At 59.4% G+C, this 15748-nt stretch overlaps 1 protein-coding gene across 2 annotated transcripts in view; it reads right to left on the reverse strand.

Moving 5' to 3' along the window:
• The window catches only part of Syn3 (synapsin III), a 312814-nt gene that overhangs the window by 31561 nt on the left and 265505 nt on the right, over positions 1 to 15748 (reverse strand). For both annotated transcript variants that reach the window (XM_005374650.1, XM_013519163.1), the window contains exon 7: positions 6937 to 6999. In XM_005374650.1, the coding sequence (XP_005374707.1) occupies positions 6937 to 6999 (63 nt within the window). The remainder of the gene's footprint in view (positions 1 to 6936; positions 7000 to 15748) is intronic.

Genomic DNA, 15748 nt, shown 5'->3' on the forward strand with positions numbered 1-15748 from the left:
ACGATGCTCCAACAGGAAGCCTGGGAGGCAGGGATAGTGTGTGGGAGGGCCCGGCTCTGCTGTGAGGGTTAGCAGGGCAGGAGGAACAGTCCCTGTCCACGGGAGCCTGCCGCCCCAGGCCCGCAGCTGCAGCTGCTCCCAGTCCCAGGGACAGGGGCGTAGGACACAGCCCTCCATTCGCTCCCTTCGCTGGGTGTAAATTCCTGCTATGTGTTTAAAATTTTTTGCTTTAATTTCTTTAACTGCATCAATAAATTAATAACTTGTGGGGAAAAATGTCTAGAGCTGTAAGTCAGTTGCAGAGCATTTGTGTAGCAAGCTCGAGGCTTTGAGTTTAATCTGTGTTAAACGTCACACACATGTGGTTTGCGTGCGCGCGCACACACACACACACACACACGCACACGCACGGAAACACAGAGAAAAAGGAAGCAGTTTCACAGGACAATCCACGCGGATGCAGGCACAGGGCTCCACAGGCCTCCGTATTGTCACTCGTTTTTTTCCCTTCCGAATCCCCTGCCTGTTTTTTAATCGGGCGCCAGCTGCCGCCAGAAAACCACTGCGCACCTTCAGGACTGCTGCGTCTGTCTTCAGACCCAGCGGGCTCCGTGAACAACTTCAGAACCAGAACCGGGTTTCTTTTTTTTTTTTGTCTTTTTGAGACAGGGTCTCGCTATGCAGTTCAGGCTGGGCTTGAGCTCACTTTGTAGCCCAGGTTGGTCTCGAACTCACAACTATCCTGCCTCTGCCTCCCAAGTGCTGGGATTACAGGTGTGTGCCACCACGCCCGGCTCAGAACCGGCCTTTGAGGAGCTGTCTGTGGGCACAGATGGTAGATGCAGGTCCCGAGAGGAGGGAGGGGGGGGAGGCAGAAATCAGGTGAGCCAGTCACTTGCCGCTTGGCCCCTGCAGGGGACACCACAGTTACTTTCCCGCTGGACGCCGAGGGCGGCTCCCTAGCACTCCCAGGCGGCCTGTGTGGCTGTGGCCGCCAGTCCTGCCCCTTGAGCTCAGCCTCAGGGTCCCAGCTCAGCAGCTCGCTCCCTCTGCTCCCCAAGTTCTCCTGCCATCTAACTTGGCTCCTTTATAATCGTGCACTTAGTCCCTCGGGTGTAGCCGGGGGTGCGACTCCTCCCCACTTAGCCAAGGTGCCCGGAGCCCAGGGGCCCGAGGAAGGACGGAGGCTCTGGGGGTCCCGTCCGCTCAGCGCGTCCTTCCTCAGCTCGAGAGGGTGGCACTGGCCTGCACTTTGCAGATGAGACTCGGAGAAGCAAGCGAGGGACCGCAGAGGTCACCCAGCACGTGGGAGGAGCGAGGGGCTCCGCCGTCCTGCCCAGGTCTGCCAGCTCTTCTGACCACAGGGCGGGCTGCTCAGGGCACGGGTGCCCGTGGGATCCTGGGTCCTGTGCCGCCAGATTACATCGGTACTGTATCACCGTTCTTCTCTCTGAAGGGTGGACGGGGCCAGCTAACCTCCCGCTGTTCTTTCCCTTCCTGCCCCAGTACTGGGGTCGCTGCTCGCTGTGTGGCCCTGGGTGAGGCCCTTGCCCTCCCCAGTCCTGGGTTCTTATCTTCTGAGAGAGTGCCGAGACTTCAGTCCAGACAGCCTAGATCTCCCGGGGTGGGGTGTGGTTCTCTCCGCCCTCCTGGGGCCCTTGGAAGCTGTTTTCCTGACGGTTTACCCAAAATTGAGTTATCGTTGGAGTCCCCTCCCTTGTTTGTTTGTTATGAGCCAGGGCTCCTTTTGGCTGAGATCAGCGGTGAAGTAATCAACACAGCAGTTTATTTCTGCAGCAGGCTTTTAGAGCTCGCCCGCTGCATGTTCACTGGGCACCTTCTCAGTCAGAGCTGAGGCCTCTGCCATCGTTACGACCCCGGAAGGGACATCACTGTCCCTAGGAGAGGTGAGGACATCGAGGCACGCTGAGACCGAGCACCTCACCAAGGACACAGAACCGGTACACGGCAAGCCCAGACTCTGCCCAGAACCTGGTTCCAGACTCCGAAGACATCGCTCCCCACCGGGCTGTCAGCGGCCGGGACTGAAGCTCGCCGTGACCTCTGACAGCTACAGGCTGCAGAGCACGCTCTCAGGCGACGAATCGCCACCGCTGCCCTCTCCACGCTCGCCCTGTTGTGGATCAAAAGCACAGCATCTCGCCACTGGGAGAGCCCTAGGGGTCCTCTCCAGGACGGCCCGACTTCGAGGGTTGCAGGCCTTGTGGGAAGCGAAACAAAGCTTGGGGCAGCGCCCGGCAAAGCAGACATGGCTTTGCTGCATGTAAGCTCAGGTCCGCTCAACTTCGGGGTTCACAACAGAGTGAAGAGGCAACCCACAGAATGGGAAAAACTCTTGCCAGCTACTCACATAGGACTAACATCTCAAACATATACGCCGGGCGTGGTGGTGCACGCTTAAAATCCCAGCACTCGGGAGGCTGAGGCGGGAGGATAGCCATGAGTTTGAGGGCAGCCTGGGTTACATAGTGAGTTCAAGGCCAGCCTAAACTACATAGCAAAACCCTGTCTCAAAGAAACCCACACCCCCCTAAAAAAAACCCAAATATATAAAGAACTCAGAAAAATCAGACTCCATTAAATAAAATTTTAAAAAATGGGCAAGAAGAAATACAAATGGTTAACAAATACATTAAAAACTGCTCAATATCAATGGCCATTAGAGGAAGGCAAATTAAAACATTGTGAGGCTCCGTCTTACCCCAGAAAGAGTGGCTCTCACCAAGAAATCCAATAATAACAAGTGCTGGTGATGCTGCTGAGGAAAGGGAACACTTGTTGGCGGGAATGTAAATTAACACAATCACTACGGAAATCAGCACAGAGCTTCCTCAAGAAACTAAAACTAGAAATTCCCCTTGACCCAGCTATCTAGGTATTTTTCCCAAAAAGTTAAAGACATCATATTAAATGATCCATGCATACCTCTGTTTATAGCAACACAACTCATAATAGGTACGTCTTAGAAGCAACCTATATGTCCATCAGATGAGTGGGTATTTCACACAGCGGAGTACTACTCTGTCATAAAGAAGGGTACATTGAGGCATTTGTAGGAAAATGGGTGCGCTGAGACCATAATGTGAAGTAACTCAGACACACAATCTTAAATACTACATGGTTTCTCTCCTGTGAGAAACCCAACTGACACATGAAGAGCCACATAAAAGACAGACCACAGCACACAGGGACAGAGAGCTTTCTCATGCGCGAGTGGGTCAAGGGAGGGAGGGAGCGAAGGCGGCAGAGGGATTGAGCTCTGTCAGTCCTACCCAGCTGCACACGGGCACGTGGGCATCCGCACCGCAGACGTGGACGGATAGAGAGAAAAACTGAAAGAAATCGCAAGAGGGCGGGCTTCGAAGGGCTGGGGCAGAGACTCCCGCGCACGCTCAGCACTGCAGGGCTCCTCCCCGCAGCGTGTCCAGCGAGGAGCCCTGTCTGGGCCGCGCTCTCTGCGCCATGGCCAGGCTGCCCCGTCCCCTCGGCCCCGTGGCGTGGAGGTGGCTGACCCGACCCGCACACGGCCTCTGGCCACGGCCTCGTGGGGACGTCAGCACAGCTGGCTGGGACTAGAACAGAACCGCGGGGAGGGCAGAGAGCAAGCAGGACAAGTGGCGGGGCGTCGCCCACGGAGGCCCCCAGCCCGTCAGTCAGGAGCAGGAACGCGGCCGCCTCCACCTCCTCAGCGAGCCCTGCTCCTCCCGGACATCGCTGCCGGGCTCGCGGGGGACCCAGGGCTCACAAACACACTGCACTGTGCTCTTCAAGTGTTTCTTAACTGCTACCCGAGTGTGCACCCCGGTCATGCTGCACAGTCCCCAGATCTGAATGCTGCGCCTTGGGGACTTTAGAAGTAGCGTTCTCTGTGGTCTGACATCTGGCACATTGTACTCAATGGTGCGTGTGTGAGGCTCATCCATGTCATTATACGCAGTTTAGTCCTTTTTACTTCTGAAAATCTTTCATTAGTATGAATGTACTTTATCAGTTCTTTTGTGAATGGACATATTAGTTTTGGAAGTTGTGACTAAAACTGTTACCAACAAGTGCTTTGTTTCATACATGCATGTATTTAGCTTGGTCCACCTAAACAAACTCCTGTGTAACTTCAGGTTTTTAGACAACAGCAAGAGTAGTTGTGCCAATCTGCACTCTCACTAGGAGCGTGTGTTTGTGTTCCAGTTGTCCCCTCTCCTCACCAACACTTAGCATGATTAATCCTTTTAATTTTAGCTATTTTGGCTGTTGTATAGTGCAGCTCTTTGTGGTTTTAATTTGCACTTCCTTGACAGCTAATAGAGTTGAGCTCTTTTTCATCTATTTATTTGCCTTTGTTGATTAGACCTTTTGGCAACTTAATACTCCTCTGACTCATACAGTACTTGAAGCCAAGTGCAATAAACTGTCTGACATACGATTTAGTCATCTCGCCCCTGTTGACTTCAGTTGGATTTTGGGGCCCAGGGCCGGTCCAAACAGTCCTGATTGTAAGGGTAAATAATGTTCACCGGTGCCCGCATGTTCCAGGCACCGAGCTCAGTGCGTGACATGGGTGGCATCTCTCTGAACTCTCGACTGCTCTGAGGGCGACGCTGGTATCATCTCTACTTCGCTGGCAAGGAACGAAGGAGGGGTTGGGGTGCATGCCAAGGCCGGCGGCTAGCAGGGGCACTCTGCCTCTACCTCCCATGCTCAGTGGGGATGGTGCCTTGGATGCTTACAAACAAGCTTTACAGAGGCTGAAAGCCGAATAACAACATGGAATGTTGATTGTCCAGAGTGGAAAGATATTTGCAGAGCATGACAAAAGATTGACGTCCTTAAAGTGTGAAGTTTCTACCAGCTAATAAAACAGCTCAGTCAAAATGCAAGGTTTCTGGGATTGGAAAAGTCGGGTCTCTGCATGCGTGCCCCGTTTCTGTGCCCCTTCCCCGGGGTTTACGGACGGACTTGGCCGGACTGAACAGCTGCCCCGTTCGGAAGCCGCGTCTGTCTCCCCGTTTCTGTGGGATTTCAGTTTCAGCACCAGTGCCACGGATACCAAAGAAAACGGAGCGCTCTGTGCACCCCCCCGCCTCCCCCGTGCTGCGCCGCCGTAAATTATCCCCGGTTACAACCCGACTTGATGGGACGGCAGGGTTGGGGGTGCTGTTCCCCGGCGTCGCCTCAGGAGCAGTGGCTCTGAAGGGGCTGACCCGGCCTCGCAGGTCATGTCCATTGGCCATTTCCGAGGCGAGCTGGTCAGGGCCACGCACACAGCGTGAGGGGCGGGGGGACCCGGCGGGGGGACCCGCTGCACCCCAGGCTGTGCTGCACTCTCTCACCGGCACTGCTCTGCCTCGTCCCGCTCTGGCGACCCTTTCAAGGGAAGAAATGGAATGTTCTCTGGGCTTCTGGGCCCCGCGCTGCTGACACTGGGCTGTGGCTTCTCGAGGTGGGGCCGTCCCAGGCATGGCAGGTGCGGTACAAGCTGCTCGGGGCGCCTGGGCCCCTCCTGGTAGGTGCCAAGCCCACCCCCACTGTCGCAGCCAAAGCTGCTTCAGACAGGAACTCGGGTGCGTGCGGATCTCGGGGGGCACACAGGAACTTGGTGTGTGTGCAGATGTCAGGGTGCACACAGGAACTTGGGATGTTCTCAGGAAATCAGGGTGCATGTGGATCTTGGGGTGCACACAGGAAGTCAGGGTGTGTGTGGCTCTCGGGTGGCCCAGGCTGAGGTGCCACCCGCTAATCATCCCTAGCCGCGCAGTGTTGCTCACGTTGTGATTTCCGTGCCCGACACCCTGCCCTGCTGGTTTAGTGCTCGGGGAACTGGTCCCTGTCCTGTCTTCCTTGCTTGTGGGATTCCTCACATTCCAGGCTCACCCGGCCACATGCAGTGTCCCCACGCCTTGTGCTTCTTACGAGCTTGATTTTGTTGTTTCCGATGTCGGAGAGAGAACCCCGAGCCTCACACTGAGCTGCAGCCTTTCTATTTTTTACTTTGAGACAGGGCCTTGTGAAGCCACCTAGTTGCCCAGCTGGGCTTGAACCTTCGATGCTCCTGCCTCAGCCTCCCAGAGTGCTGGGATTCCGGGGGTGCACCCCTGCACCTGGCTTTGGGAGCCTGATTTTGCTCCTGTACCCGGCACTCGCTTCCCGTCACAGCCCCCCGTGTTCCTCTCCGGATCGAGCACCAACGCCTCAAGGAGGCTTTCCCACCTGCCATGCTCTGGGGGCGGCATTTCCCGTGAGCCTGCACCCTGCAAGCCTCCCAGCTGGGCTGTACTCTCCTGGGCTCACGCGTCAGGCTGTTGAGCCCCTCCTGGGGACGCCAGGCACTGAGAGCCGCAGGGTCTCACTGAGTCCTGTGCCAGAGCAGCCGTGCCATTTCCAGGAGTGGCAGCCCTTGTCCTGGGGACACAGGCGCTGTGCAAGCCCCCAGAGACCCGATATGGGGTTGGCAGGAAGAAAGCGGGCTCGGCCCTTGGGGACAGCGGGCTTGGAGATGGGGTGGGCTGCCTCAGCCGGTCCAGCCCTGAAGAGACCCCGGGGAGTGGCGGACAAACCGGGCAGGAGCGAGAGAGCTGAGCTCTCAATGGTCTGATCCAGCGTGCGAACAGACCTGCTGTCTTCCTCCCTGGTCTGAGCCGGTTCAACCTGCGCCGCAGAGTCCTGTGGCCGTGAGCCGGGGCGGCCGGGGTGTGCACCACGGGGCAGGCTGGCTGGCGCACTTGTCACTCTGTAGGAGCCGGCCCTGCAGGTGATGCAGGGGCTGCGCTCGTGATGCTGTCCGTCTGTCTCTCTTACACCAGAACCACAGAGAGCAAGGACCCACAGTCCCGGGGCGACCCCTTGCGCTGTGGGACGGAGTCCTGGAAGAGGTGGGAGGGAGAAGGCGGGTGCCGTGCCCGCGGGGACGGGCTCTCCTACCTTTCCCATCCCGGCGTGGGCGTGTCCCAGCTTGACCACCACGGGGAAGTGTGGAGCTGTGAGCTGGAAAACACAAGAGGAAGTTGCCGTTAGCGTGGCCCCAGGGAAGGCACCGGCCGGTGTCGCTCTCCAGGAGCCCCAGCGTGCTCTGCACATGGGCCACGGCCTCACTCCTGTACCTGCCGGTGGTGTGAGCTCAGGGAGCACCCCGCCTGCACACCCGCCAGACTGCGGAGACAGGAGCGGGGCTGCGGGGTGGAGGAGCTAACCGGCTTCAAACTCAGGCTTTGGAACAGTACGACCACAGCCCGGGGCCATTGCCCGGCTCTCGGCTGGCAGCTGTCCGCCTGGCCCATCACCCGTCCTGGTGTCCCTTGGCACTGGCACCCTGAGGCCCCGCTCTTCTCTGCTGGTGCTGGGAGCCTGCACCCCTGCGCCACGGCTGCTGTCACTGCAGTGGGAGGCCAGCCCGCTCCCGGGGCCCCAGCCCAGCCCATGCCCGCAAGGCCCGAGCAGCTACTGCCTCTCTTCCCTTCCCCACAGCGGTTGTGCTTAGTCCCCTGGGGCTGGTGGGCATGCAGGCTCGGCCCTCCCAGGGCCGCGGGGGTGCACCAGAGCTCTGGCCTTGGAGTGCGAGGCCCGACTTCCTCCAAGGTGACACGGGTGGCAGGGACACGGGTCTTGAGAACAGAGATCCTGCCCTGATAAGGACCCATTTCAAAGGGACAGAGGCCGAGGTTCCTGCAGGGTGCTCCCTGAGGAGGCTGAGTCAGAGCAGCCTCTGCCCAGATTGGCAGCCCTGGACCAGCCTCCTGCCCAGCCCTGGACTGAAGAGCCGGGTGCCCCAGCCTGGAGCTGCTACCCCAGCTCCTGAAGTGGAGATTGGAACCTGAGGCGCCTGGCCCTGGCTGAGCACCGCTGTGGTGTGAGTGTGTCGCCCAGGGCTGCCCGACACCTGCAGTGACCCGCGTCTGATGAGGCGGACGGGGGGTGTCTTGCCTGGACACTCAGCACCAGGGTGGCTCGGACCTGCCAGGGCGACCAGGTGCTCCGGATCCCCGAGCTGCCCTGTCCCTGGGTGAAGCTGGTGTGGGCAGGCGGGGGCCCGCAGGTCCACGAGGACCCGACCCCTGCGGGGACAGTGGCACCACAGCGTGGGCTGCGGCATGGCAGAGGCCAGAGGAGCCGGTCACCCCCGGGCTTGCGCGACGCTTGAGACAGCCTCGTGCCCAACCCCCCTGTGACTCAGTTTCCTCACCCTCGACGCAGGTCCTTGCCCTCCTGCAGATGGATGAGGGCCCCCTCTGTGAGCTGAGGGGGTCACCGAGGGGCTGGGCGCTCACAGGCCACGGCCGGGGCGCGGTGTGGACAGCTCTGGGGCCCGGGCCCGGCAGGGCGTGTGGCAGAGGCCATCCCACTCCCGTCCCCTCCTCATCGCTGGCCCCAGGGATGCGGTGAGGTGAGGCGAGCGACGTCACAGGTGGGAACGGGAAGGAGAGGAAGGGGGAAACTGAGGCAGGGAGTGTGCCGGGGGGCGGCCGGAGGGGGTTTGCGAGGGACACTTGCAGAAGCCCCACTCGGAAGGAGTCTGAGCTGCACGCTGAGACTCTCGCCATGGGGGTCCCAGGAACCACACACACACACACACACACACACACACACACAGACACACAGACACACACACACAGACACACACAGACACACAGACACACACACACAACCTGCGGGATTCTCCAACCCTTTGCCTTGGGAAAGGTCTACATGAGGGGAGCACGCAGACATGTGTCAGGACGATGCTGCCCCATGGCCCCTCCTGCCTCTGCCAGACAGTGTAGTCTGCCCTTGGCCTCTGCTCCCTTCCCAGCTTGGATGTTGGCGCTGCACCTGCTGGCCACAGGGCCTTGGCACGTGCCCTTCTCCTCCGAGACGCCGCCCTTGCCTCTTGTTCCTCCCCGCTCTTCCGTTCGCCCAGGATCTTGGCCTCCCTGTCCCTGCCCAGGCCCGCGGCCGCCACCCTGTCCTGCCACGCCTTATCTGTGAGCTTGCTTAATTCAAAGGCAACAGCCCCGAGAGCCTGTGGGCTGTACCTGCTCCGGGGCTGTAGACTCCAGGGTCCCACAGGTGCCCAGCCCGCCATGCCGCAGCCTGCGTGCCCTGCTGTCACACCCCTGGGGTGCTTGTCTTCCCGGCGCCACCTGCCCTCTCACTCCTGCCGTGGCCCAGGTTCTGGGGAGTTCGTGTGCAGGGCTGCGGTGGCCCTGCTGCTGGAGGCGCCGCCCTGATGGCGCCCAGGACACCTCTGCCCCATGCCTCCTCCCGCGTGGTGGGAAAGGGCCGCTGGTGGATGTAGGGGACTCAGAGCAGCCCGCCCAGCGCAACGGCAAACACTCCTATCCCTGAGCTTGCTGTTTCCCGACAAGCGGAACAGTCAGAAATAAATAACGTGAGGGGGTGGCACCCGCCTGCCACTGCCCTCCCCGCCCCTCCTCCTCCTCCTCCTCCTCCTCCTCCTCGTCCTCCTGTGCTCGCCTGTGCCCACCTTCTCCCTTGAGGACCTCCTGGGCCACCCTCAGGGTGCAGGCGACAGCCCTGGGGATGCGGTGGCTCTGGGCAGGGGCTGGACAAGGACCCTGGGCCCCCCAGGGAAGTTACTGCAGAATCTCAAATTTTCTGAGTTTTCCACCACAATTTTCTTTTCCTGTTCTCTCTCTTTGGCTCTTTTTGTGGTCCTAGGGTGGAACTGTACCCCTGAGGTCTCTGTAATGGTCGATACACTGTGTCAACTTGAGAAGTTTAGAAGTTTCACTAAGGGACTCAGCAGGGGCCAGGGTCCCCGCTTTGTAAACATCCTCATCCTGTGCAAGAGGAGGGCCCCAGATGGTGCGGGCGGGGAGCCTGCTTACAATGTGAAGGAGGAAGGGAGGCGTGCTCTCACTCCCCGCTTTGCTTTCCCTGATTTTGCTGTCTTCTGCTGCCTTAAACCGTTACTCCTCTGCCATGTGCCACCCTGCCTTGGAGCCAGCTGATTATGGACCGAAACCTCCACAAACTGTGAGCTAAATAAACCTTCCGTCCTTTAACTTTGGGTGCTGGGTATTTTTCCCAAGCAATGAGAGAATAGCCAAGTACCCAAGACAGTCTCACTAAATTTCCCAGGCTGGCTTTGAACTTGTGATCCTCCTACCTCAGCCTCCTGAGGCGCTGAGATCACAGGCATGCACCACTTTGGCATATTTGCCCTTTCCTGATAGTTGAGTTCCAGCTCCATCTCTGGGTGGGGGGCGCCCATGATCCCTGTTATGGGCAGCTGCTCTTCCATTTCTAGGGGCTCCCCACAATGGTTGGGTGCTGAGCTCACTTGCCCAGAACCCAGAGTCCTTTGCTCCAGCTCCCGTTCACACATGTGTGCTGTAAGAAGGGACGGTCCTTGTGTGCCGAGAGGGCTCCAGCTGCCTGGCGGACACCGCGTGCGTGGGGCTGTGGCTTTGCGTGGTGCTGCTTGTCTGGCTCAGGGAGACAAGTGCAGAGAACGGCGTGGAAGAGCCCTGCAGACCTGAAGCTGCGGGAACGTCTAGGGCCTGCTCCAGGGCTCATTCCTGCGGGACGTGGCCAAGTGAGGCCTCTCTGGAGCCGTGGCTGTGTCTGTCTGTCCCTCTGTCCCTGAGGGCCAGCAGGCAGCGCCCCTGTTGCTGTGAAGGTTTGGGTCTGTGACACGCACGTCACAGGTGCGCGGATCCTGGCTAGTTCTCTGGGGATTATTTAGTGACGGTCACTCACCATCGACTCCCCAAAGGCCAAATGGCCACCGGCTGCAGCTACGGACTTGGTTTTCTTTTTTACTACTGTTTATCGTAAAAGTCTGCTTTGAAGTCACACTGCAAGTGCTCATGAAATTGACAGGATGAGTTTTCCGGAGCGTCGAATGCATTTCCCCGTGCACAAGGACGCTCACACTCTGATGCTGGCTCATGGCCTGGCTTTCCCAGGTCAGACTTGTAGGCGTTATTTAATTTGGTGAAATCTGGCCTTGCAGGTGCGGTGATTGTGTCCGACTCTAAGCCATACTGTGACACCGGCCCCTACCACCCGGCGCGCCCCAGAAGTGTCAGTTCAGGGCTCGGAAGTCCCAAGACCGAGCCTTGGAGCAGCCGGCACACACTGGTGCTTCCCGAGTGGCATCAGCTGTGGGAACCTGGCTTGGAGGGATCCTGGGTGCCCGACCTGTGATGGGCCCTGGGGCAGGCGTGGCTCGCAGCTGGGAGCTCTGCCCAACCCCAGGTGGTGTCACGATGACTCACACGGGGCCACCCCTGTTGCCGTCTGCAGACCACTAGCCGGTGCTCAGCGCAGAGCCTGCACTTCTCGGTTGGGGGCATGAGCAGAGGAGGAAGGGAGGACCCAAGCTCGGCACTGCCCCTCCCCAGCTCCATCCCTCCCACGCACAAGGTCCGGCTCTGGTTGCTCCCAGCCCATCCCGCGAGCGGAGAGCGAGCTCTGTGAGGGTGTGTTCCCGCCCACATGGCAAAGGGCGCGTTTCCCTGGAGGCTCACGTCCAGGCTCCTTTGTGTGGGCTGCAGGAGGGAAAGGTTGTATTTGTGCATAGTAGGTGTTTGTTGATTGAATTTGTTGAATGACTGCTAGAAACTCTGAGTGCTTAGAACTGTGCGATCCTCAGGTGTTGCGGCTGGTACCATCGTGGCAGCTCTCGGTCGCAGGGCCATGGAGGGGAGGGGTCACTGCTGTCCCCGGGTGCCGAAGGCCACAGCGTCCCTCCCGTGTGGCTGCATGGCCAGCTCTCATCTCACCGCCAGCGGAGCCCGGTGGTGAGGCGCTCAGGCACCTCAAGACTAAGTTAGACACTTGGTTGAGGCGGACCCAGCCCCGTGCTTGGGGATGGGGCAGCTTCTTGCACTGGCCCAGGGGTCACAGAGGACCTGGCCCTGGCTGAATAAGCTCACAGGCTGGTGGGGGCAGCGGGTCCGTTGATGGATGGTTTCAACTCGGTAAACTTTCAAGAGAATCGGGAGGAGATGCTGTGGGTGCAAAGACCTGAGCATGGTCACCTATAGGGAGGGCCCCGCCCGAAGAGGTGGCAAGGGTGGTGCCCAAGGTGACATTTGCATGGGGTTTTGCAGGTCAAATAGGAGTCTCCAAGAGGAAGAAAGGGCTTTCCAGGCAGAAGTACCCAAAGGGCAGAAGGGAAAGGGGCAGGTGGAGGTGTGGAGTTTCTTGGAGGCTTCAGGAAACATCAGGGCCAACCCCAGGGTCGGGAGACCAGGTCGGGAGACCTGGTTCACCCTACACGTGGGGCCACGGCCACCTGGTCTTTTTGCTTCAAAGACTACACATCTTTGAAAGACTACACATCTTTTTGCTTCAAAGACCAGGTGGCCGTGGCCCCACGTGTAGGGTGAACACACAGTCACCGTGCTGTGTGTGTGTTCAAAACATCAGTTTATTAAATGTGCACATTAAAACCAAACCTCTAATTTTGTTGTGCTGTTTTGGAGATTTCCCCCCAAAAACCTCAAAACGAGGAAATACAGGCCTCTGCCTCTCCCCGCCTTCAGGGACGCATAGTAAGTTGTTTTCCTGGAGAGGACGGCGTATCGGACTCTCTCAGAGCCCTGGGTGTGGGCGGCGTGGAAAGGCAGGGTGTGAGGGAGCGCGGGCCGCCTGGTAACCCCCGAGCTGTGCAGGACGCCTGGGCGACGCCCCCTGAAGGAGGGGCACTTGTCTCCATCTTGGCGAACCTGGCCCTGTTTATGTGTACAGAGCTGGCTGGGACTTTTCCTTATCCCTTCAGTTGGCTTTAGGCAATGCAGATCAGTCCAGCCAGGTACTGATGTGTAGTCTTTGAAGCAAAATGACAGGGCAGTGTTGTCCCACCCCCATATCTCCCAAGAAGCATGTGTGAGCCAGGACAGGAGGAAGAGCCCTGGAATGAGCCTGGAGGTAACAGGCTATGACTTCCCAGGGCTTAAGAGATTACACCTGAGAGCTGAAGCACCACCCTAAAACACTAGCTACTACCTCAATTGTGTTATGCGGATTACCCTTTCTGCATGCCCCCTCTGCGTATTGCAGAGGTGATTTCAGTCCTACCTAGCCCAGCTCACGACACTCACGTACTTCCGGCCAGTCTCAGTCACTCATCCCCGAGCCACTTCTCTGGTTGAGAATTAATAAAACCCTGGGCCCAGGCCTTTGTTCACATGGCCATCATCCTAGCTGTACTTAGGACCACCCCTCCTTGGCTCCCCACAACTACAGATATGCTTTATTGTCTTTATTCTCACCATAGGCTGCACTGGAAGTGGTAGATTGGAATTAACTCGCTAGGATTCCGATAACTTTTGCATAGGATTAGAAGTATAAACTTCTCGGACTGCGAGGAGGACCGGGAAGGGCTCGCTCTCTCTGCCAGGATCGGAGCTTCCCCATCGCATACCACTTCCTCCGGACCGTCCCTCTGAGCTGTCCTGAGAGCCTCAGAACAATCTTCACAGCTGAGTGCCTGGAATCCCAGCACTAGGAGGCTGAGGCAGAAGGGTCCTGCAAGTTCAAGGCCTGGGCTACATATCAAGACCTTGTCTCAAGAAACCAAACCCAAAACCGAACCAGAACGGAAAAGCATTCGTCACATCAAGAGAGGCTGGGCATGACGAGGTGCACAGGGTGGAGAAGCAGGCTGGAGCCAGGTCGTGAGAGCCTTGAGAGTACAGAGGGGCTGGAGCCCTCTTGCCGTGGACAGAGCCCAGTGAGATGCCGGGGGCAGGGCAGCACCATGGGGCCTGCTTGGGAGGAGCAGCTCTGCTGCTTCCACAACAACACTGGGTCCTGAGGCCTCAGTTTACCCCCGGTAAGTGGGTCCACATGGAAGGACTGGTAAAGAAAGGAGCAGGCTCTCAGCGCAGGCGCCCCGGTTGCAGCCAGTGCCCTCCGGTCCTCTCTGCGGGGGGCGGCTCGTGCGGGTGGGGAGGACCCAGCGCAGGCCGGGCCGCACGTCAAGGCTGCCCCTGTGTCCCGGCAATGGCAGGGGCGGGAGAGGGGTGAGCCTGGCAGGGCCTCCTCTGCCCACGTGTGCTGGAGTCACTGCCACAGCGTGAGTGCCGGCTGTGGCAGTCAGTTGGTCACTTGGCGTGGCCCCTCAGGTGGGCTGGGGGTGGCCGGCCACGCCCATCCTGGCATGGAGCTGGCAGTGGCAGCCAGTGAGTGGGCGGATGCCGCAGGAATCCGGGCGCTCACCTCTGGGAATGAATGAATGGATGAGTGAGTGAACGAAGCCACCAAGGGCAGCCAAGGGTGCAGAGCAGCCCCTTGACAAATAGATGCTGGAATCGTGAACCCCAGGACCCGGCGCCCCTGTGAGGGGGGGCTCCACTCCCCTTTTGACCTTCTATTTTAAAAATATTTTTTTTTTTGAGACAGAGTCTCGCCATGTAGCCCAGGCTGGCCTTGAACTGGCAGCGACCCTCCTGCCTCAGCCTCCTGGGTGCTGGGATTACAGGCAGGCACCACCACAGCCGGCCAGGCCCCCTGCAGGACAAGCAGCTTCCTCGGCCCCTGAGCCTGCGCGAAGCCCTGCTGTCCCTGAGGGAGGCGCCTGGGAGCAGATGTCAGCCGTCTCCATTTTCTCTTGGCCTCCCCCACCCCATGGGCGTGTGCCTTTCCCGTCTAAAAACAGCTTTCGATGCTTTTAAATTAGGCAGACGAGGGAGGGCATTGCCGGTCCCCTTTCCCCTCGAAGCTGTGTGTCGTGCCAAGAGCCGTGGACGGAATGTTCAGAGGCTGCAGGGTAGAATGAGCAGCGGCCAAGCCCCTGAATCACCGCCGGCCCGAGCAGCCCCGCTCTGGGAGCCGGCCGGCGGGCCGAGAGGTGGGCCAGAACCCTGGGGCTCTGGGGCCGAGGGCCCCGCTGTGAGGACGGGAGCTGCTGAGCCCCCCTCCTAAGAGGAGCCAGAGACTGCAGATTGGAGCCCCGTCTGCGAAATTCCAGGGAGCAGGTCCAACGCCAATACTGCCTTTCTGAGCCTCGGTTTGCCCATTGGTAAATGGGCCTAAGTGGACGGACCGCAGGGAGCAGAGGGCCGGGCTGTCTGGACGGGAGGTCGGGGCCTCGTGTGCACAGCTGGCCAGGCCCCGCAGCCACAGGCTGACTGGCGTGGTGCTGGGTGTGCAGTGCTTGGCCAGGCTTGAGGGCTCTGGTCCTCCTGACCGCTCCTGGCTGGACTTGAACGCTTTGAGGAAGGAAAGGGGTGATTTAACCGCCTCGGAGTCTGTGTCCCTCGAGGCTCACACCCGGCCCCGCGTTCGGGGCTCGCTCTCCAGCTTTCACCCGTGGCCTCGCCCCTCCAGCTTCTCGTCCACCCAGCGCAGGCAGCGCTCGCGCCTTGTCTCATGGGAGTGACAGTTCCGGGCGAGAGACGTGGAGGGTGCAGGTGCGAACAGGAAGTGGTGCCGGCCCTGGCCTCTGCGGCTCGGGCCTCAGTTTCCCCTCTGCCGAGCTGACCGAGCCGCGAGGCCCTTCTGTGCTGTTTGCCCCTCAGGCAGGAGACAGCTCCATGCAGGACGGCCGGACGCAGGCGATCCTCAGGTGCTGCCGTTCGTACACGGTGGCGGCTCTGGGTCACGGGGCCGTGGAGGGGAGGGAGGGGCCACGGCTGTCCCCTGGTGCTGAGGCCACAGTGTCCCGCCTGGCTGCACGGCAGCCGTGTGGACCCTGCCCACCCCTCCCTCAGGCTCTGAGTGACATCGCAGGGCGTCCCTCCTGTCTGCCCACGCCCACTGTGTGTGCATGGGGGTGTCTCTC

This window comes from Chinchilla lanigera, unplaced genomic scaffold, assembly GCF_000276665.1.
Source record: "Chinchilla lanigera isolate Chin_1 unplaced genomic scaffold, ChiLan1.0 scaffold00004, whole genome shotgun sequence".
NCBI lineage: Eukaryota > Metazoa > Chordata > Mammalia > Rodentia > Chinchillidae > Chinchilla > Chinchilla lanigera.